The sequence below is a fragment of the Cnephaeus nilssonii genome (assembly GCF_951640355.1).
Source record: "Cnephaeus nilssonii genome assembly, chromosome: 23".
In the NCBI taxonomy this organism is placed as follows: domain Eukaryota; kingdom Metazoa; phylum Chordata; class Mammalia; order Chiroptera; family Vespertilionidae; genus Cnephaeus; species Cnephaeus nilssonii.
In genome coordinates this window covers 14,988,355-15,010,387 of record NC_137094.1, presented here as the reverse complement: position 1 = coordinate 15,010,387, position 22,033 = coordinate 14,988,355, and the positions used below count along the sequence as shown (strand labels likewise).

Genomic DNA, 22,033 nt, shown 5'->3' with positions numbered 1-22,033 from the left:
TCTGGGCATTTAAGCTCTCTGAGGGCAGAGACCATGCCTGGTTCATTTCACAGCCCTCTGCCCCGTCCCCACAGGCGTAAGGAGGGCAGTTTCTATCACACAGAGGCCATTCAATGGATATCAAACAAATGTGGATGACGTGGGAAGAAAAAACAAGAATGGAGACAGCCAAGATCTAACAACAATGATCATACCTACCTATGTGCAAAGAAAAGTAGAAGTTTGTTGGGTTGTGACAAATGTAAGTATTAGTAGGAGGGTGAACTGCTAAAAGGAAATTGAAGATAATTGTCAATAATTCCAAATCTGGAGGAGATCCAAGGACTTCTGCTATAATTTTCACAAATGATCTACAAACCTCTCGGGGCATGGAGGTAAGCTGCCCCTCTTTGTGTTCCTGAAAAAATAAAAACCAAACTCTCCTTAGATTTAAAGAGAACTGTCAACTTAACTTCCATTTTTCATTAAAGCAAGATACTCCTTTTAAGATAGAACCGTGTAGATTTACCTCTCTGGTCTACCATATTCACCATTACATTGAGTTGCCATTTCTCAATTCAAGCAATTCTGCTATTACAGCTCATGAAAACCAACGGCGATTTAACGGCAGCCCATTATCCTGGTGACTGGGGAAAACCGCCCAGCATCCCCACCAGGCACGCAGGCTGCCCAGGTTTGCATTCGGCGCCTCCGCTGACTACTGGGTGACCCTGGGCAGAGTTGCTAACTCCAGGATTTTAGAAATAATACGGAAGTGAGACTATATATTGAAATATCCAAATTTATGTGTTACTTTTCTGACATGGAAAGACTGAAGAAAAACTTCACACTGTCAGATAAACTCACTGCAAACTGGCCAACAAGTTTCTAAATGGATATACAAAGAAAGTGACTGAGAGGACCAGTGATGGGGACACAGCTCATCAATATTCAGTCAGCGCGGGGCCTGCGCCCACCTTGTGTGTGCCAGGCACTGGGTTAGTGTGATCAACCCTGCCCTCAGGGGCTTTACAGGAGGAAATAAACGGCAATGTCATAATCGACATAAAACTAACAAATCACACATGAGCAGAGTGAGAGCACGTGGAGAGAGGGGAAGGGCAGGTTGTATTGTTACTTAAGAATGTGGACCAAGGTTTAGTTAGCAATCATCGCGCCTCAGGTAAACCTCATTGGCTACGATGCTGCCACTGTGCAAAGCTCGGAACAAGTTAAACTTTCACTATTGTTGATGGTCAAGAGACTACACAATTATTCTTACATCCAGCATAACGGAGCATCTCAGAAACTCAGTAGCTGTTCCTCTTTTGTTTATCACTGAGTTAGGAATAGTGTGAAGGTCAAACTGTAAGAGGCAGGGGTTGGGAAACTCCTGACTATTTGCTGAAAGAAGGGAACTGGGAAAGGAGAGAAGTGGGAAAAGAGAAACATTCCCCTGACAAGAACTTGAGTCCATAGTATTGGGTTACTAAACACAAGCCATTGCAAAAAATGCCTCCCAGGGCAAAGCTACGAGGAACGTACCTGCAGAACCTGACAAGTCAGCAGGAAGTGATGAACGACTCGCGCTCGCAGCAGCTGCTTGACATTGAACATCTGCTGCGGGTGGTCTGCCCGGATGAGCACTTCCAGGGCCGCCAGCAGCGCCTCCCACACACCTGGCTGCGAACACACACCGACAATGATGTTGAAAAGATGTTCTTCTCTTTATCCAATAACCCGAGAGCTCACTTTTTGAAAATACTATCCATCCTCAAAGGCTGTGGGATGGTTGATGGTCTAGAGCAGGGGTCCTCAAACTTTTTAAACAGGGGGCCAGTTCACTGTCCCTCAGACCGTTGGAGGGCCGGACTATAGTTTAAAAAAAACTATGAACAAATTCCTATGCACACTGCACATACCTTATTTTGAAGTAAAAAAACAAAACGGTAAAAACACCCGCATGTGGCCCGCGGGGCGTAGTTTGAGGACGCCTGGTCTAGAGCACTAATGCCATATTGCACACAGTGTCACCTCACACCCAAAAGAGTGGCCATTATGGAAAAAACAACCCCTCACACAGAAAATAACATTGTTGGCGAGCAGAGAAACTGGAACCCTGGCACATGGCTGGTGGGATGGTAAAATGGTGCAGCTCTTACAGAAAAGAGTATGGAGAGTCCTCAAAAAATGAAAAACAGAAGCACCACCTGATTCAGCACCCCCACGTCTGGGTTTACATATTCAAACAAACTGAACACGGGACCTGGCAGAGGCATCTGCACGCCCACGTTCACTGCAGCGTTGTGCACAGTCACCGAGATGGGGGAGCAACCCACACGTCCAGCGACCGATGAACGGATAAAGAAAATGTGGCACACACACACACACACACACACACACACACACACACACTGGACCACTTTTCAGTCTTAAAAAGGGAAGAAATCTTGCCAGATGCTACAACATGGAACCTGAAGACATGATGTTAAGGGAGACCAGCCAGGCACAAACAGATACAGAATGATTCCACTTAAATGAAGCATCTCAAGTAGCCAAACCCATAGACACAGAAGGTGGGATGCTGGCTGCAGGGACGGGGGAGGAAGGAATGTGCCCAGCCTCAGTCAGGCACCCGAGAAGCTCCCGATGCAGGGAACACTGCGTGCACTGGGCGCTCAGCACTAAGAGGGCACAGCCCCGCCGCGTGTTTTCACCGGAAGGCGTAAGCACGTGCCTCTGCTTTCCTCCAGACCTTCCAGTCGAGCAGCAGCTCCTCAAGCAGTTTAACATCCTGGATGATAGCCTTCGACTCCACATCTAACGTGAACTCCCCGTTCTCATCGACATGAAGAATATCTTCACCACAGCAACCTTCCAGGAGGGTCTATGGACAATTCGCACCAACACAGGATGCATTAATGATCGATTCACCCCAAAATTCAACAGAAACATGAAGCTTTCAACTTGAGCAATCTCAACATTAACTTCGAAGGAAAACTGCTGAGTAATTCTAAATTTCATCAAGTATCTCACTGCACAGGACACCACGAAGAGTCCACTCCGCGAGGACGTACCTTCAGGATGTGAGAGCCCACAGTGCATTTGGGCTTGGTGAGCACCTGATGAATCATGGAAAGCCCATGGCAGTTCTCGAGCTCGTGTATTCTCTGCTGGTTGTACTTAATTAACGAGAGGATAACGCGCAGTGCTAACGCTTGAGTTTCTTCACAGCTACTGAGCTCCACAACCTAAAAAAATGGATATGTTTTTTCTGATTTGCTGAGAGTAAAAATTTAACATGTAACTATCTACCATTACGTAATTAATCCATCAGTTTCATTTGAACATTTATTTTTTATTGCTCATACTTTGTAATTATTTAAGAATTATAAATAAAACAAAACTGAAAGACAAACTCTATACTATTTTGTCTCTAAAATAACAAATAAACCAAAACAACTAACAACCTTAGAAGTCAGTGGCATTTTGAAATTATACTAGCTATAAAAATACATCACAAACGACGAGTTGTTAAATGAAGAACTTTTTCTTTTAAAACACTAGGAGAAATCTTCAACTAGATATTCAATGCAAAAAAAAAAGTCTGAAGAAGGCAGAAGAAAAGATAGCTTAGGGTATGGTGAGTCAAATGCTAACAAAATATTTATAAAAACACTAATAATAACAAACACTGATATGGTCCCTCATTACAAAATTAAGAAAAAAATCATTCCATTAAAGAAAGCAAGCCAGGCAGGGAGACTGTGAAAATGTGATTATGTTGCAGAAGTAATACTTGGGCTAAGATTCTGAAGATGGAAGATGCTCAGAGCTGCGTTAGTTAGACAAGGATATGAGTGCCTGGGAGGCAGATGGTTCATAGCAAAGAGAGGTCGGGTCCCCTGCCCTGGATGTCAGCCATCCCTCCAACAGTCAGTGCACACTGCTGACTGCCTGGCTGCCCCAGGAAGGCCCTCGCTGCCTCAGAAGACTCAATGAGACAGGTAACCAAGCAATGTATGCTCAATAGCACTCATCGCGTGAGTCAAACTTTTTATATTTCTCCTCTTTAAAAAAACTTCAAACTCAAATAAATAATTTTTTATACTTATTTGTTGCCCCTTGGGTTTTTTCCATACATCTGGAAGCTTCAAGGGAAAAACAAGTTTCATAAGCCTTATTTTAAAGAGTATATTTCTTCTGTATCGTCACTACAGCATGCGTTTTTATCTCACAGGCAATTTTAATCTTATAATTTAACATTTAATTATTTTAATTACATTTTGGGGTAAAAGAAAACTTCTAAAATCTTCATGAATTAAAAGATTAACCATGTGTGGCAAAAAGCTTGATGGCACCTTAAATAATATGAGATTTAAAAAAATGTCTTTATTGATTTTAGAGAGGAGGAGAGGGAGAAACAGAGAGAGAAACATCGATCGCTGCCTCCCGTACATGCCCCAACCAGGGATGGAACCTGCCCTGGGCATGTGCCCTGACTGTGAATCAAACCTGCCACCTTTCAGTGCAAGGTTTGATTGACTAAAGCTCCAACCAGCTGAGCCACACTGGCGTGTGATTTTTTCAATCTTAAAAGTGTAACATAGGCGATGTATAGTTTTTCTGTAATCAGAAAGAAACCCTAACATTTATCAATCATAGAAAGTTTCTCTTTAGGTGAAATTAAAAGCAGTGACTCCTACCCTGGCGAAGAGAAAAACAAAGATCCCGGTGCCCCCGATCTCGTGCAGGACGCCCTGGAGAGTCTCACACTCAGTGGGCCGGAGGCTCTTCAGGTGGTGGGGTTCCAGCGAGACGCTCTGCACGTCCTTCGAGCTGAAGGGCCTTTGGGAGAGCGGGGCTCTCGCCTGACCTTTAAGTCTAATGACCGGCTCGTAGATGGTGTACTGAGCAGGGCAGCTCGATGTGTAGACAACCGAGAGGCTTTCCTGAAACACAAATAGTTTTCCTCAGAAAGAAAGCAAAGCTTAGACAGTTATCAAATAGCAAGTAGGTCCTCCAAAGTAAAAGGACACCCAGCAAATCTTTGTTTAAAGGGACAGACACACTGAACAAGGTGAACGTGAGCTGCAAGGCGGCCCCCCAGAGGAACAGGTGTGCGCTTAGTGCCCAACAGTGAAAACCACAGCCAGGCTGAGGCTCCGCTTTGATCGTTTTAGAGTAAATTGAAGTTACACTTGCTATCACCACTGACAACAGCTAGAGCTGCCCCACACCCACTGCATGCCCATGCCGGCCACTGTTCTACCAACGTAAATATTACAACTATACCGTCACAGCCTCGTGAGATGGGAACTTGTGATCAATGTATGCAATTCTTTTCCTTTCAGTTTCCTCCTGGGCTTGAATTTAAAGGTAACTACACACATGCAATATACAGACGATGTATTATAGAATTATACTTGAAATCCATGTAATTTTATTAACCAATGTCACCTCAATCAACTTAATAAGTTAAAAAAAATAAAAGTGACTCTAAGATCAGAGGTTGCTTTATATGAGAATAAAATCCCAGACCATCAGTCCACCTAACTAAAACCGAATAGAACTTTCAGTATTTCTCCCGGGCAGAAAGGAATTTCGATCAGCTTCTGGCTCCCTGTCACCTGACCCACTGGGCATGTACCCCAGGACCCCCAGTGGATGCCTGAAATCACAGACAGTACTGAGCCCTATATGCACCGTGTTTTTTCTTATACATATGTTTCTCTGGTAAAGTTTTATTTATAACTAGGCACAGTAAGAGAATAACAACAACAATAATAAAACAGAAGACAACAATATACTGTAGTAAACATACATATGTATAGTTACTATAAAGTTAAACATAAAATGAAAACTTACAATTAAGAGACCAATGTCCACATCTTTCTTGGTCATGAAAAGCTCTCTGATTTGGTCACATTGCAAAATGTCTTTACTGATGTATTTGGAGTAGTCAGTCGCAGGCGAGCCGTGTTTACACGGCATTATGGAGGTGTGGCTGGGTCCGCAAGCATAGAGGTAGAAGGCCTCTTGTGAGCCAACCTTAGCTCCTGAAGAGCAAAAAGACAGTTACTGATTCAAAACATTCCAACCAGGATTTTCCACAAGAAAACAACTATTTTTTATGCCAGATTCTTTTAGTTGTTTACTGTATCTTATAAAATCGACTAAAGCCTCAATTTCCAAATTGATGGAAGATGAATTAATATATATAAAGTTAGCTCTTGATAAAATTAAATAATGAAATTTCTATTCACTCCTTAAATTAGAAAACAGGGTGGTTTTGTTTTATTTTTTTCAATAAATGGAAAGTATACCTCAGTAAATTCCTTTTTAAAATGAAATGATTTGGTATCTTTATTCCTTCCATCTATTCAATAAACATTGTCTGAATGCTACTATGTGTCAGGTTTAGTGATGTATTTTTTAAATCATATATTTCTTTTCCCTAAATGTTGCTATTTTTATAGAATATACTGAAATTATAAAAGAGGCAACCATTCTAAGTTTACCTGTCACAATACTGCATTTTCTAGGATTACAAAATAAAGTTGATTTAAGCTTCTTTTTTGGGGGGTAGTGAGTAGGCTGTATACCGCTGCATTAAATGTACATCTCGATTATAAGAAACATTTAGATTATAAAAATGTTAAAATATTTTAAAAGTCATATTGAAATCAAGGAAATACAGTACTTATTAAGTACAAGTAAAGAAAGAGTGATTAATATTTTATCCAGGATAGTTTACTTAGTTTAATACATACATGTTAATGGAAAGAAAAATTACAAAATGCTTTGAAGGGAAAATGTACCATTGAAGAGGAGCAAATTTCCCAGGTGCCATTTTCCAGCCAACGGCAAAAACTCTTCTTGGGATGATAAACTATGGCCGATCATGCAAAATGTTTTATTGCTATCTGATGACAAACTCGTTTTTCTTGGAAGCATAAAATCCAAAGTAACATCAGGTTTCCTACATTAAAACAAAGTTAGATCAATCACTTCAGTGAGGACTAAGTGGTAAGTATTTTTAAAGCATTAGTGTTTAATAATGGGAAATGCTTGAACAACCTCCTTGGCTCGGTATCAAACAGGTAACGGGAGAAAGACATCTGACTGTTGTCTCCAGGTGCTGCCTGCCCACAAGCCCCAGGAACGGGAGCAGAATGGAGGTGCCTGAGGATCGGGCCCCAGGCCACGGGAAGAGACCTGACATTTGCTGCAAGTTTTCTGAGCCGTGTGACTTCCGTACACACACAACCCAACCACCTCCCCCGAATTTTACCAAGATGTCTCCCATTTTGGTAAACAACTCCTAAAGTCTCAGGTCCTCCTTGAGGCCTTCAAAGATGATTCAGAAAAAAAGCAGTATCACTTTTTCAGGTTTTGCCCTGACTCGCCGCTGAAATGCCAGTGTTTTTTTGCATTTTCTGGTGTTTTTTTTCAATGCTATGTCATCATGGGGCTTTTGATTCGTCTCTTGTTTTTTGCAAGAATCCTTCCAGGAAGAGATAAACGAAGGCTTCTCATCGAGACCCGTGCTGGGGGCACTTCACCATCTGGGTGAGACTCAGAGTGGCAGGCTCCACCCCTATCGTAGGAATGTTTTAGACTCGGCATGAAGATAATGAAGGTCACTTCTAAATGCCAAGTGTGTGACTGCGATAAAGACTTAGAATAAACTAATCTGGTTAGTTCTTAAGGAGAAATGAGACTTTGGTAAACATTTATTTTAAAACCTTCCCTAAGACTTTGTGTTCCCTGTTTAACATGAATGTATCTGTTTATAGGAATAATGTTTAATAAAGGAAATATGGGAGCTACCTTCTTTTAATTGAGGTTTAAATACATAACATTAGAGATAACTTCCATCACTGCATCTCTCTGGAACCAAATAAATGGCTGTGCCTGAAACACTACTGACACCTAGTGGCAGTATGACAATGATCAATGCATGATGAATCAAACAAATTCTAAGTATTTACTATGCACCGTATTTTCCTATCAGATTTGTGTGCTGCTAAGCAAATTAAATTAATAGAAAATATTAATACATTGTTTTTCAATCCTATGATATATTATTAAAATGGCCTCTTAAAATGTACTATTTGTAGAAATCATTCTATGTTAGTTCTGAAAGTGATAAAGACAGTGTCAAATTTCAATCAACAGAATGTTTGTCCTTGGTCACTTGCTCATTGCTCGGTGAACAGATTAAATCATTAACTTGTATCAAATGGCAAAAAAGTTCCTTCAGGTAATGCAGAAATAAGTGGGCTTATATTTTTCTCTAGTCATTCTAATTTCATCTGAATCCCTGATTTTAATTTAGGTATTAAAGCCTTATTGATCAATTAAAATAATCCTTCTGGGCTAATTTTATAATATATGGGTTTGAAGGACAAAACTATAGTGCCTTGATGTAATATATATTCCACATAAATGTCTAAATGTCCACATTTCTGTATTGCTCCCCTAAACCCAGATATTAATTTCCAACAATTACTTCTATGGGAAATTGCTTTTGTATGGAAGTGATAAATAGGAAAATATCCAACTCTGACCTAGGTTCCTATGTTAACATAGGAATTTGATCTATAGTGCTCTATAAGTTGTTTTAGAAGCTGTCACAGACTGACCTTAAAACTGTAACTGAGGTTAACAAGTATTTACAAAAAATGTTTCCTACCTCTCTCCAGAGACCCACATGGAGACTTCCCCATGAAGACTCTTTTTCCCTTGGGGCTGCTGGGAGTAGGTGAGCACTAAATGTTGCCATTTGCTTGGGAGGAAAACATTCTCCAGTGATTCCGCCTGAGCTAGTAAAATAGCTTTTGCATCATCGTTTGAATCCACACAAAGGCTGCAGAGGAGAGAAAAGATACAAGCTGCAAACATGGAATTTCAGATCTCAGTCTTTAACACATGTACAACTACAATTGTAGTTATGTAAGTGAGATTAAAAACAAGTTCTATTTTTAAGCTAACATAAAAAGTCAGCAGGTCTTTGTTTTATACCATAATCTGCTTAGTTATTTTATTGTATTACTAGAGGCCTGGTGCATGAAATTCATGCACTCGGGGGGTTGGGAGTCCTTCAGCCCAGCCTGCGCCCTCTTGCAGTCCAGGAGCCCCACAATCGGTCGCCCCACAGAGGGAGGCCCTGCCCACCTGCCGCAGCGCCACCGGCCAGGTAGCCTTGGCTTCCCTCTTTGGGGCAATCGCGGAGCCCCCGCAGTCGAATGCCCCACCAGCCGGTGGCCTGGGCCTCCCTCTGCAGGGCGATTGTGGGGTGATGGCAGGGCCTCCTGACCATGGCATCGCACCCGCCTTGGCTGGCCTGGTGCCAGTGCGTGTCATAGGGTGGTCGTCCAGACAGTCGTTCTGCTGTTCGGCCCTTCGGTCGATTTGCATATTATGCTTTTATTATTATAGATTACCTCAATTAATGAACTAAAATAGAGTAGCTTCATTTGCTAGTGTTAATAATTTAGGCAATAATTTTCAGAATTCAATTTGAAAAAAAACTTTTTTCTTTACTATTTATAGTCATTGCCCATTTAGAAATTATAATATTTGGTTCATACATAAATTAATACACGTTGTACATAAATGTCCAAATGCTGGGATGTGTTGGAGGTCTAACTTACCTGAGGAATTGCTGAATTAGGATGTAATATGTATATACAGTATCTAGTAACCTTTATAACTTTTACAAAGCATATATCCCTAAATAAGACTGTTTACTTAGTTTTAAGTTTTGTAAAAAGAGCACATGCTATTCATACTCACTCAATACAATAAAAGATTTGTATCTAAATGCCGGGGCTGACCAGCAGACCCTGAGCTACGGATGGATGATGACTCTGACACGTTCTGTGAAAGAAGGGCTAAGGGACGGCCTGGCTAGAGGAACCAGACAGCCCCGTGTGCCTGCCTCCTTAGGCTTTTACTGCAGCAACAGCTCGAACTAAAATTAACCTCTACACACTATCAGCAGGGTAAGCATCCTTGAGAAAGCACAAGCATCTGCAGTGTCCTTTAAGCAAGGACGTTTTGAAGTCTAACATAAAGATAAATACCCGGGGGCTCAGACTTGTTTGGAGAAGTCAAGGCAGGGTCTGTTGCCGTCGGCAAGGTTCCCCTAGAGGCCTCCGACCTTTCAGAGATTCCTCCTTACAGACTTCCAACCAAGTCCCGCGCTTCCCCACATCTAAACTAGCTAACAGAGGAGGTAGGAAGGGACAAGATAGCAAGGAGATCTTAAGCTTTTTAGATAATGGCTATTAAATATATGGTCTGCGTGGAAAACCACTGTCAGATATTAAGAACATCCTAGGATCATTGCAATCTGTAAGAATACTTCCATAGATAGGACTTAAGTAAGGATTTGGTCTAAAATCTGAGAATTAACGTATCTACTTTAGAGTTTAATTATAGATTTTTAGATAGAATATATTGTTACAAAAGTGGTATTAAAAGCTGTTAAACTGTATCTCCTTTTTAAATAAGATTTTTGTTTTGCTATGATGATCTTTATTAGCAGATTTTACACTTTTGTCTCTTACATGAACTATTTTTTTTTTAACACAGAAACCTATCTTCTTCTTTTTTTAAATATATTTTATTGATTTTTTTACAGAGAGGAAGGGAGAGGAATAGAGAGTTAGAAACATCGATGAGAGAGAAACATCAATCAGCTGCCTCCTGCATACCTCCTACTGGGGATGTGCCCGCAACCAAGGTACATGCCCTTGACCGGAATCGAACCTGGGATCCTTGAGTCCCCAGGCCGATGCTCTAACCACTGAGCCAAACCAGTCAGGGATACATGAACTATTTAAACACATGCCCTACTCATGGGATTGGGGATAATCGTTACCGAAAGATGAAGGTGCCAGTGAGGGGCTCAGCCCACACCTGGATCATCAGCGCTTTGGATCCCAGTGAAACCATGTGAATGCAGCCTCCTTCTAGGAGCCTCTCACCAGGATGTACGTGCTCTGCACCTTCTGACCTGTCGTTCTCTGTGAAAGAAACATGTCAGAATGGTCAGTAAAGCAGTTGATAAAAACTGGGTGGAAAAGTGAATTTAAAAATATATAAAGCATGCTTGTTTATTTGTAGTAAATTATTTACCCAGAATGGCCTGTTTAAAGAAAAGAATTTCCAAAGTTTAGATGTTAATTAACTCCAAAAAAGTACCAGGAGTGAAATAGTAAATGAGTGCATTAAAAGTTACTAAATGTTTTTTCCAGTTATTATATACCATATTTTCCGGCATATAAGATGACTTTTTAACCCAGGAAAATCTTCTCAAAAGTTGGGGGTTGTCTTATATGCCAGGTGTCATCTTATAGGGCGGGTATATCCCAAACTCTATATTTTAACTGGAAAAGTTGGGGGTCGTCTTATACGCCCAGTCGTCTTATACACTGGAAAATACAGTATTTTAAAATACTTAATAACTTTTAATGCTAAGTGAAGTAAGCCAGTCACAGAAAAACAAATATCATGTGACCTCACTTCTATGTGGAATCTAATGAACAAAATAAACTGACAAACAAAATAGAAACAGAGGCCTGGATACATGGAACAGATTGACAACTGTCAGTGGGGAGGGGGATGAAAGAAGGTGAAAGGTTAGCCGGAGAACATATCTGTATAGCCCAGGACTCAGACAACCGTGTGACAGTGTGGTGATGGCCAGAGGAAAGGGGCGGGGGGAGGCAGGGGCTGGGTGGAGGCAAACGAAGGTGGGGAAAATGGGGATATCTGTAGTAGTGACATCAATAAAAATAAAGAATATAAAAAGAATAATAAAATAAAATATATGGCAACTGCAGACTAATTGCAGGAATGATGTGACCAACTGCGATGCCACCACAGTAACTACTACAATCTGAGCCACGATCCTTTTATGAACGGGAGGGGCTAACATCAGGAACCCCGCTGATCCAGGAAAGGCACCAGGGAAGAGGCAGGAAGTGGGGCTGGTGACCTCCGCAGCAGCAGTATGTGTGGTGGGTGCCCTCACCCTCCCACACGAGCACGCACACACACACACACCCACACACACACACGCACACACCCACACACACTCACACTCACAGAGAAGTACAGGAGAAAATGGAGTTCTCAAGGCTATCTGACAACTCCAGCTATGGTAAGTGAGGACCTGCCATTACTAAGGCATTTAAGGAGAATAACATGTTAAGAGCAAGTTAGAACATGGCTATATCCTTACTGTCAACCAAAATCGCCACCCGAAAAAGCTGAGTATAACAGATAACACAGTCGCCATACCTGCTCCATCGAAACTACTGTCTCGTACACTTAACGACTTCCTTCTTTTCCTGACCTTCCTTCGTTTTTCTGTGCAACTCTCGGCTTCCTGGACGCACTCCACGTTGAACCACAGTGAGACGCTGAACCCCTCCGAGAGGTGCGGCCAGCAGTTCTGGCCCGGCAGGGGCAGGTGCACGGGGGCCACGTGCCAGGAGGACAGCAGCTGCTGGGGAACGCTGTCACCGTCCACCTCCTTCCTGCTCCAGGACACGCGTGCTCTTCTCAACAAGCCCATGGCCTTACTGTTGAGAATCCCAGGGCACTTGGGTGATGAAACACCATTGCTTAGATTTGGAGTGTGTAGTAAGGGGAAGGTCAGATAGTGTAAAGGGCTCACAGCAACATCACTTTCAACGATTTTCAGAATACCCAGGAGAAGAATCTCCTAGAGAAAAAGAAAAACAAATAAAACGTTACAATAATGTTACCAGGAACGTAATAATCCTGAAATTCAGGTTACAAATGAACACACAAACATACCCATACACATATCAGCATTCCTGTCTAAACACCTCCTATCTACCATGTCATTACATTTTCATTTTTTGTATAGTTAAGATAAAATATGAGACTTCACTCTTAAAATGTGTTATCGCTTGTGGTTAATTTGTTTGAGATTTAAATGCTTTTTATGGTACAAAGTAATAGTTATGAGTTGGCCTCAAGTATTAAAAATTAAATACAGCCCTAGCTGGTTTGGCTCAGAGGATAGAGCATCAGTCTGCGGACTGAAGGGTTCGATTCCCATCAGGGCACATGCCCAAGTTGCAAGCTGGATCCCCAGTGTGGGGCGTGCAGGAGGCAGCCAATCAATGATTCTCTCTCATCAATGATGTTTCTATCTCTCTCTCCTTCTCCCTTCCTCTCTGAAAACCAATAAAAATATATTTTTAAAAAAATCAAATATAATAATTATACCAAGGTCATTTCTACCAAAAAAAAATCTTTATTCCCAATCAGACTATACTTGCTTCTCTTAAATATTTTTAAATGTGAGATAGAACCAGATTCTGGTCAAGGGCAGGCTCGATCCCCGGTCGCAGTCGGGGTGGCAGCCAATCGATGTGTCTCTCTCATATCAATGTTTCTCTCTCTCTCTGTCTCTCCTCCTCCCTTCCACTCTCTCTAAAATTCAATGGAAAAATAATCTCAGGTAAGGATTAACAACAACAACAAAAAATGCATTTTTCAGCACACAATAGTCTAAAAGTCACCCATGGAAAGGAGAAGTGATAGAAGACAACAGAAGAGTGGATAATACTTTTCTAAAAACAAGATAAGTCTCAAAATGGTTATAATTACTCATAATTAATTTATGTTTGGTAATTAAAATTATTTAGCATTTCTTAAGCACAAAAAAGACTGGGTGGGTTGTGGTAAATGGACTATGATCCAAAATATCTGATTAGCCAAAACAGAAGTGAAATGGTTAAGATATGTGCAAATCCTCCTATATAATAAAAGGCTAATATGCAAATCAACCAAATGGCGGAATGACCAGTTGCAATGATGTGCACTGACCACCAGGGGGCAGACGCTCAACATAGGCGCTGCCCTCTGGTGGTCAGTGTACTCCTACAAAGGGAGCACCACTCAGCCAGAAGCCAGGCTCATGGCTGATGAGTGCAGCGGTGGTGGTGGGAGCCTCTCCCGCCTCTGCGGCAGCACTAAGGATGTCCGACTGACGGTCTAGGCCCGCTCCCCACAGGGAGCAGTCCTAAGCCATCAGGTGGACATCCCCCGAGGGCTCCCAGACTGCAAGAGGGCACAGGCCGGGCTAAGGGACCCCCCTCAGTGCATGCGTTTCGTGCACCAGGCCTCTAGCAATAAAATAATTGGAAACTTCACAAATAATAACACAGAGCTGACTATATAATTACCACAACAAAAGAGAAGGCTTAGTGATTTTCAAATACGTTTTAAAATATTCTATTAAATATCAGTGACAAAAATGAAATTATGGCATATTTACTGTACAAGGAGATTTCTCCAGAAATATTCTCAAAAGAAGGGTTAGCTCTTCCGAACATGTTCTTGAGCTCATCAAAGATACCAACAGATCCACCAGTCCTCTCTGGCAAGCTGAGTTAAAGACAGACAGAGGGAAAAGTTAAAGCCAAATGCACAGCTAATTAAAGAAACGAATAAACAATTTCACTGAAAAAGATAAAATACTATTGTCACATTTTAAATGGATTATAAACAACCTAATAATCCAAAAATTTGCTAAAGAAATAAAATATTAAATACAAACTAACTAACCAACTGACCAAAAAAAAAAAAAAAACAACACACAAGAAAATCACTTTCTTTAATGATTGGTTAGCTCCAAGTCAAGTAAAGTTATTATTTAAAGAAGCATAAAAAGGTGATGGGATTAAGCAAAAAACACACATAAAAGGCAGAGAACACAGTATGGTGATTACCAGGAAGAAAGGAGGGTAGGAGGAGGTAAAAGAGCGTAAAGGGGGATAAATGGTAACGGAAGGAGACTGGTCTTCGGGTGGTGAACACACAATACAATATGCAGCTGATGTATTACAGAATTGTACTCCTGAAACCCATACAATTTTATTAACCAATGTCACCCCAACTGTTAAGATTTAAAATTAATTAAATTTTTAAAAGCATAAATTAATGTAGTATTTGTTAAGTGATGACCATAAAGTAGTCTTCTCATCTTGAAAATATTTAAATTATAATTTTCGCTTTCTAAATATAAAATTAGATAACATATCTAAAAGTAGAGATACTGAAGATTATAAACACACTTAATTATCACAAACAATTACTTTGAACATTTGTTTTATTCCATTATGGGGTTTAGCGTAAATGATGGTCTGTTATACACAAATTCATAGAACTTTTAATAGCTAATATTTGTAGCACACATTACAGTGTTCAAAGTATATTCACAGGCATTATCTTAGGTGATCCTCACCCCCCCTCCCCAAGAAAGTCCTACGAATTAAATACCATCTCGGTTTGAGACGTGATAAAATAGCCTGCGGAGAGGCCCGAGGAGAGAGCCCTGGGGAAGCCCATTCAGCAGAAGCACTGACACTGGGCCATGCCTACTGGGCGGGGCGGGTCCGAGGAACAAGAGAAATGATGCATATAAACCACTTCTGAAACCATAGGGCACTCTGCCAATGGAAGCCCTTGTTATCAACCCGTCATCTCACATCACAACAAAACAGTTTCAAAACGATTGTTTAAAACTTAACATTTCAACGCACCTTGAAAATCAGAATCAGCCTGTGTTAAAATACTCAAGAACCCTCCTAAAAGATTTTTCACAGTTCCCTGAAGATTAAAAAACAAAACATAATAAATTAAATTTCTTACCTCATTAAAGCATGAAGCAATTGTAATGTAATAAATTATTTGAATGTCTACTGTATATACATATATAAATATCTAAAATGACTAAAAAGAAGGCTATGTGTAGGATTAGACACAATTTTCATTTTTCATACTGCTTTTGTTTTCTAATTTTTCAAAACAATGACCAAACATTAAAATTAAATACAATTTAAAAAATATTACCCATTTTCAGAAATATAAAAGGAGGCATTATTAGTTAGCCAATGACATCATTAATTTCTTATGCTACTTTAGAGAACTATGGAATTAGAAGATTTTTAGAATACCACTTGTAGCTAAAAAACATGAGCAAGGTATCATAAAGGATAAGTAATCATCTCAGATAATTTTCAGACAAGTTGGGTTATAAATAAGGAAATGAGTATTTGGGGCATGAGTGGGATAAATATTGGTCTCACTTAATGAAATACATCTTTTACCTGTTGAATAAGTAGAAAAATATTCTTTTCTTTCTGCCTGATGATTTTCAAAAAACTCTCAAATACGTGGGCAAGCACATCAAGTTTGGCTTTACTAGTAGAAAGCAAACTTAATTCCAGCATGCAGATCTCAGGATATATTATCTCTCCCTGAGTGAGGTTTTCAAGTAAGTCATTCGGACTGCTTAATGCAATGAAACCTTCTGCTTCAGGCTTCACGTCTACCCCTGGAAGGGGAAAAGAAAAGGTTATTTTCATTCCCTAAACACTGGCTAGGTATTTCAAATCTCATTCATCATTCGAAAGTTGTAGTGGCGAAAGTGCTATTTATAAGATGTTCACAAAACCTTTTCCTACAACGTGCCTTTTTATTATGGCAAATATCCTAAGTAATCAAGTCTTATGGATACTCTGAAGATAAATGAGTAGCCTTCAAAGTAATTTTGATCTTCAACAGAACTACAAATATTATCAACAGCAAGTCTCATAGACATGTGATACAGATTTAACACATTCCTCTGACCTATTGGAAAAAAAATACTACCCCAAACTTTCTGGCCCCCAAACATCTGAATCACAGGGCAGTTATTTCTTTGCCTGACCATATCTCTGAAAATGGTAGGCTTGGCTGTGGGTTGGAGAAATTCTGTACTTTTTATTCTTCTAAGTGAGAAACACACCGACAGTGTCTCACTAAATATTACATTCTGGGAAATTTAACTTACATGCTCTGAAAGAGACTGCTGTGCTCTTAAACAGTGTCCACACAGTTAAGAATTTTATAAATTTCTAGCTAGGTCAGAATTCCTTAAGTTAACATCTAGTTAGCAAACTTACAAAAAGGAAGCACTCTGTCATTATAAAATCATGACTGTACTCTGATAAAACCAACACCATTACACCAATGTTTTTCAAAAGCACCTGTTTGGGGGGTTGGGAGGGGGAACTGGAGGAAGATGGTCAAAAGGTACAAACTTCCAGTTACAAGATCAATAAGCACTAGGGACGTAATGTGTGACACGGTGACGACGACGGTTAACCTGCTGTGTGACATACAGGAAAGTTGTGAAGAGATCTTAAGAGTTCTCAACACAAAGAGAAATCTTTTTCTTGTTATTGTGTCTATAGCAGATGGATGTTGACCAAACCTATGTGGTAATCATTTCACAACATATGTAAATCAAACCATCAAGTGGCATATCTAAACTTATATAGTGATATATGTCAATCATATCTCAATAAAACTGGAAAAAAAGCAAAAATAGTTTAATAAATCAAGTTAGCTATATGTATATGCGTACACAGGAGTTGGCAAAAAGTAGGTTTATAGTCATGAGAATGCGAAAGAGTATTGTTATTTATTATCTATTAACCTATTTTTCCTACTACTCTACATATACACACACATATCCTTTCAATCTGTGGCTGTTTCTTAGTTCTTTTCACTCTATGTTTGGTAAAAACAAATAAAACCACCTGCTATGGTCCATCAGGTCCTTCTTCATGCTGTTTGTACCTGCCACTTACTGTCTTTTTCTCTGGGATATAGTGAAAGCAGGGACTTGCTCTCCCCTGTATTCTTAGGTCAGTGTCTGTGCTAACAAAATCGACCTCGGTGTTTCCAATCGCAGACACAAACAAGTGCCAGAATTCATGGTGACCCAATGAAATGATGATGCAATGCGTTTCTTAAATTGTAAGGCAACACAGATTGTAAAGTAATAGTATTATAAACCATTTTCCTAATTAATAATCTGACTTGCAAATCGAATTACAAGTACTTCCTGATATTTTACCATCATCCTGGGCTTCACTATCCTCAGAATTGCTCTCACTATCTGCTTCATAACCTTCTTCTTCAACCAAAAGTTTAAAACCACAACATGTAGTATCCTCCGCTTCTTCTGAAAACTCTCCAGGTTGGGATGACAATTCTTCTTCAGACTGAGGACTCTGCAAGATTGGTGCAATTAAAAGGCAAAAAGTGTAACATCTGCTCATCTTTAGGAATCTAATATTTATCATGCAACTGTCATTTTAAGAACAGTTTCAGTATTTCCTTTAAGAAAAAAATCCTATGAATTGATATTTACCACTGTAAGTTATTAAATTCATGCAGCACAATTTCTCAGACAACTTAATTAACCTCAATCATGGGTGGGAGGTCTCTCTAGCATATTAAGCTGGGGTCATTTCAGTTTTACCGAAAACTAAGCCTAACAAACTACATTCTAGTTATATAATGGAAATGACTAAAAACCACAATGAGGTGAAATTAATACTTCTTACAACTTAATGCTAGTAAAATGTATTCTATTTTTACACGTCTGTTCATGGAACTCACCAACTCTGGGCCATATGTTCTAACCACATTCACCCATGAAGTCCCATCCCACACTCTTTGCTTCTGCTGTCACCCCCAACAGCACGACTGCATGCTACTCGTACCTTCTCAGTCACAGCATCATTGTGTTCAAAATCTGCCGCGTGATTCCCCAGAGCAACTCGGAGCAGGGCATCGAATAAAGGCTTCACCAATTCCGTCTCAATCACCTTTGACCGGGAAAGATGGTCCCTCATTTCAAACAATATATTTTCCACAGACAAGTTCTAAGGTAAAACAAAAGAGACTAAGAATATTAATAAAATGCTTCAAGAAAAAAATGAAACAATGACAGATGATAAGTTAATATTAATAAACTAGAGGCCTGATGCACAAAATTCGTGCAAGGGGCTCAGCCCTTGCAGCCCTGGCTTCATTTGGAAGGTCGTTCAGAAGGTCGTTGGGCTGTCCGGTCTAATTAGCATATTACGTTTTTATTATTATAGAAAGCCAGTCCATTTATCTGCAGTTGATATGAAAGTAAAATGAGTATACGAATATCCTTACATTAACATCGACTGTTACAATTAATAAGTTTGATTTATTAAATGCTTTACTTACCTTATTTGGTTTTGAATTTCAATGTATCGTAAATTAATTATATCACAAAATGATGAGTGGAAACTTCAGGTTGATTAACCATCTCTAGATTTTCTAAATTCCTTGAGACTCTAAGAAGCACTTACACGCTCATCCTTTTCTCTCCCCTTTCACTCCTGTCCTTGAAGGGAACTGGCTGCCTGCGTCCCGATATTCGGTGATGAGGCCATAAAGATATCTACCTTAAGGAGTTTTCAATCCCACGTGAGGCACAGACACAGACAAGCTATGATGGCCTATGATGGCGACCACACCAGAGCTATAAACAAAGTCCTCTGAGAACAGAGAGAGCAGGTGCCTGGAGGCCTGGGAAGATGCCCAGAGGAGGGTTGTATGAGACGAAAGATGGAGAACCCATAGGAGCAGCAGGCACACGGACAGAGGAGGAGATGTGCCAGTCGAGCAGCATGCACAGAAGGACAGAGCAATGACAAAGAATGGCATCTTAGTAGAGGTGGCTGATGGCCCCTGGTGAAGGATGGCAGGGAGTGAGGCTCAACAAGGAAGAGGAAGTGAGACTGTGAGGGGCTTTGTAGCCACACTAAGGGGCGTGGGTTGTAACTGGTAGCAACAAGGGAGCATCGGGATGCCTGGACAGGAGCAACCTGGAGGCAGCAGGAGAGTGGGCGATGGAACAGTGAGGGTGGCGGCAGGGAAGAAGGGACCTGCCATGTTCGGAGGTTCCTTAGGAGCAGGGCCTGAACCTAGGGTTCCTTTTGTGTTGAGAAGTGCTGGCAGGAGGAAAGCAGAATACGTGAGGGAAGAACCCAGGCAAAGAAGGTTCGGAATAAATGTCCAGCCCCCGCCTCACCGAGGGAAAGCTCGGGAGCCTGGACACCCACAGGGCTTGTCCCACCGAGAGCATCACACAAGGCCACGCAAGAACTCTGAAACAGCCCCGCTGGCGTGGCTCAGTGGTTGAACGTTGACCTATGAACTAGGAGGTCACGGTTCGATTCCCGGTCAGGGCACATGCCCCGGTTACAGGCTCCATCCCCAGTGTGGTGCGTGCAGGAGGCAGCAAATCCATGATTCTCTCCTCATTGATGTTTCTGTCTCTCCCTCTCCCTTCCTCTCTGAAATCAATAAAAAAATATATATATATATATATTTAAAAAAAAAAAAAAGAACTCTGAAACACATCATTATCACTCAGCTCCCATTACTGCCTACCTAGTGCCTTTTAGCTGGAAACTGTGTCGCGTGTGGGTTTTGCATGTGACAAAGCTTAAACTATGAGCTTCCTGAGGGCAAGGACTGGTCCTGTGCTCCTGTGTCCTCCCGGGCACCTGGCACGGGGGTGCTAAGCACACAGGCGCGTCTCAAAACTTAGAACTTTGAAGAGTACACATCGCACGACAGCAAGTCATTACCTGGCCGGGTGGCTCCACTTCCGCCCGGTGCTGACCAGCTCGGGTGCCGTGGAGGCAGATGGCCAGCAGGGCTTCCAGCAGCCGGATGCTCTGAAGTGCGGTCTCACTTGCTCGACTTGCAGGCCCCTCTGCTTCCTCGGGAGCAGCTCCAGCCGCGGGAATCGGGTCCCCATTTGTGGGAGCAGCACGCCGTGACCCCGATGCACCTACCCTGTCAGCACTCCCCTCTGGACCGCCCGGGCCAGATGGGGTGGGGGCGCTTCTCCCAGTCGAAGACCCCGAGTCCTCCTCCGCAGCGACCTCAGCGTGGGCAGCTCTCACTGGCTCTTGGTCCCCCTGCACAGCCGCAGCGCCCTCCTTCCCTTGCTCCGCGCCGGGACCCGGGAACAGCCTCTGGATGATCATGAATGTTAACCGATGGCACACCCGGACCCCGCCCAGCCTGCACAGCTGCTTCTGGAACGCTGGGCTCCGCATGTAGATCCAGCGACACATGGACCAGATGTCGGCCGCCTGGTGCATGCGCTCGGGGGGCGGCAAGACCAGGCTCTCCAGAGGCAGGCAGGGCAGCTCCTGGCGCAGGGGCTCGCTGGCCGTGCTGTCGTAGCCGGAAGTGTCCTCCGAATCGTTGGCGGGCTCCCCGTCGGAGTCGGCCTCTCTACTGACACACAGGAACGCCACGCAGAGGAAGAGGTTTATCGTGTGGATGTGGGCGTCGTGGGGGGCGGACTTGCGTCTCTTCGGGTGCGCTTCCCTGAGGCTGGCGTAGAACTTGCTGAGGCTCTGAGGAGAGTCAGAAAGCGCCTGCTGGCTGTGGACAGAGGTACCGGCGTGGAAGGATGCCGGCTCCTTCGGTTCCTCATCTAGCCCATCAGCCCCTGGAATCGAAGGGTCTTTCTGTTGCTCCCCAAGGCTGATTATCAGAGTTTCAAATGCTTTTAGGGAATGACCTCGAATACCATCTAAGTAATTTAATTCAATTATTTGACTTACTCCATTACAACTTAAAAACAAATCTCTTATTACCCTGTGAGAGAAAAAAAAACATACAAGAGGTTTTACAGATAGACAGATCATTTATAAATAGGTACATATACTATTTATTTATTTAACTTAATCAAACTTAAACTGGTTTTAATATTAAATATTTTGGGTACATATATCATTTAAATGTCATTACTGCATGTGGCATACACTAAACAAACACTACCTAATTTGATTAATCAACCATGTGGCTTAAGTTCTTAGATGTGATCAGAATCTCAAGTTACTTTCTAATGATTTTCATATCCCTCTCCAAACACCAAAGATATATCCTATATAATAAAAGCCTAATAAGCTAAGTGTCCGACCATTTGTTCAACCATTTGACCAGTCACTATGACGCGCACTGACCACCAGGGGGCAGACACTCCGACCCATAGGTTAGCTTGCTGCTGGGGTCCGGCAGATGGGGACTAGGCGAGACGGGCCAGACATGCCCTAGAGCCCTCCCACGGTCCCTCCCTCGCCTCGATCATGCACCGGTAGGGTCC

At 41.7% G+C, this 22,033-nt stretch overlaps 1 protein-coding gene across 6 annotated transcripts in view; it reads right to left on the bottom strand.

Moving 5' to 3' along the window:
• LYST (lysosomal trafficking regulator) overlaps positions 1 to 22,033 on the bottom strand; it is a 77,463-nt gene that overhangs the window by 34,172 nt on the left and 21,258 nt on the right. For all 6 annotated transcript variants that reach the window (XR_013813113.1, XM_079763639.1, XM_079763642.1 and 3 more), the window contains exons 5-20: positions 20,499 to 21,525; positions 18,591 to 18,752; positions 17,939 to 18,095; positions 16,143 to 16,369; positions 15,576 to 15,642; positions 14,309 to 14,418; positions 12,295 to 12,721; positions 10,871 to 11,015; positions 8,678 to 8,851; positions 6,801 to 6,961; positions 5,848 to 6,038; positions 4,686 to 4,931; positions 3,057 to 3,230; positions 2,713 to 2,866; positions 1,525 to 1,658; positions 199 to 397 (exon numbers count right to left, since the gene is read on the bottom strand). Coding sequence is in view for 5 of the 6 variants with exons in the window: in XM_079763639.1 (XP_079619765.1) it covers positions 199 to 397; positions 1,525 to 1,658; positions 2,713 to 2,866; positions 3,057 to 3,230; positions 4,686 to 4,931; positions 5,848 to 6,038; positions 6,801 to 6,961; positions 8,678 to 8,851; positions 10,871 to 11,015; positions 12,295 to 12,721; positions 14,309 to 14,418; positions 15,576 to 15,642; positions 16,143 to 16,369; positions 17,939 to 18,095; positions 18,591 to 18,752; positions 20,499 to 21,525 (3,755 nt within the window). In the remaining variant the exon portion in view is untranslated. The remainder of the gene's footprint in view (positions 1 to 198; positions 398 to 1,524; positions 1,659 to 2,712; positions 2,867 to 3,056; positions 3,231 to 4,685; positions 4,932 to 5,847; positions 6,039 to 6,800; positions 6,962 to 8,677; positions 8,852 to 10,870; positions 11,016 to 12,294; positions 12,722 to 14,308; positions 14,419 to 15,575; positions 15,643 to 16,142; positions 16,370 to 17,938; positions 18,096 to 18,590; positions 18,753 to 20,498; positions 21,526 to 22,033) is intronic.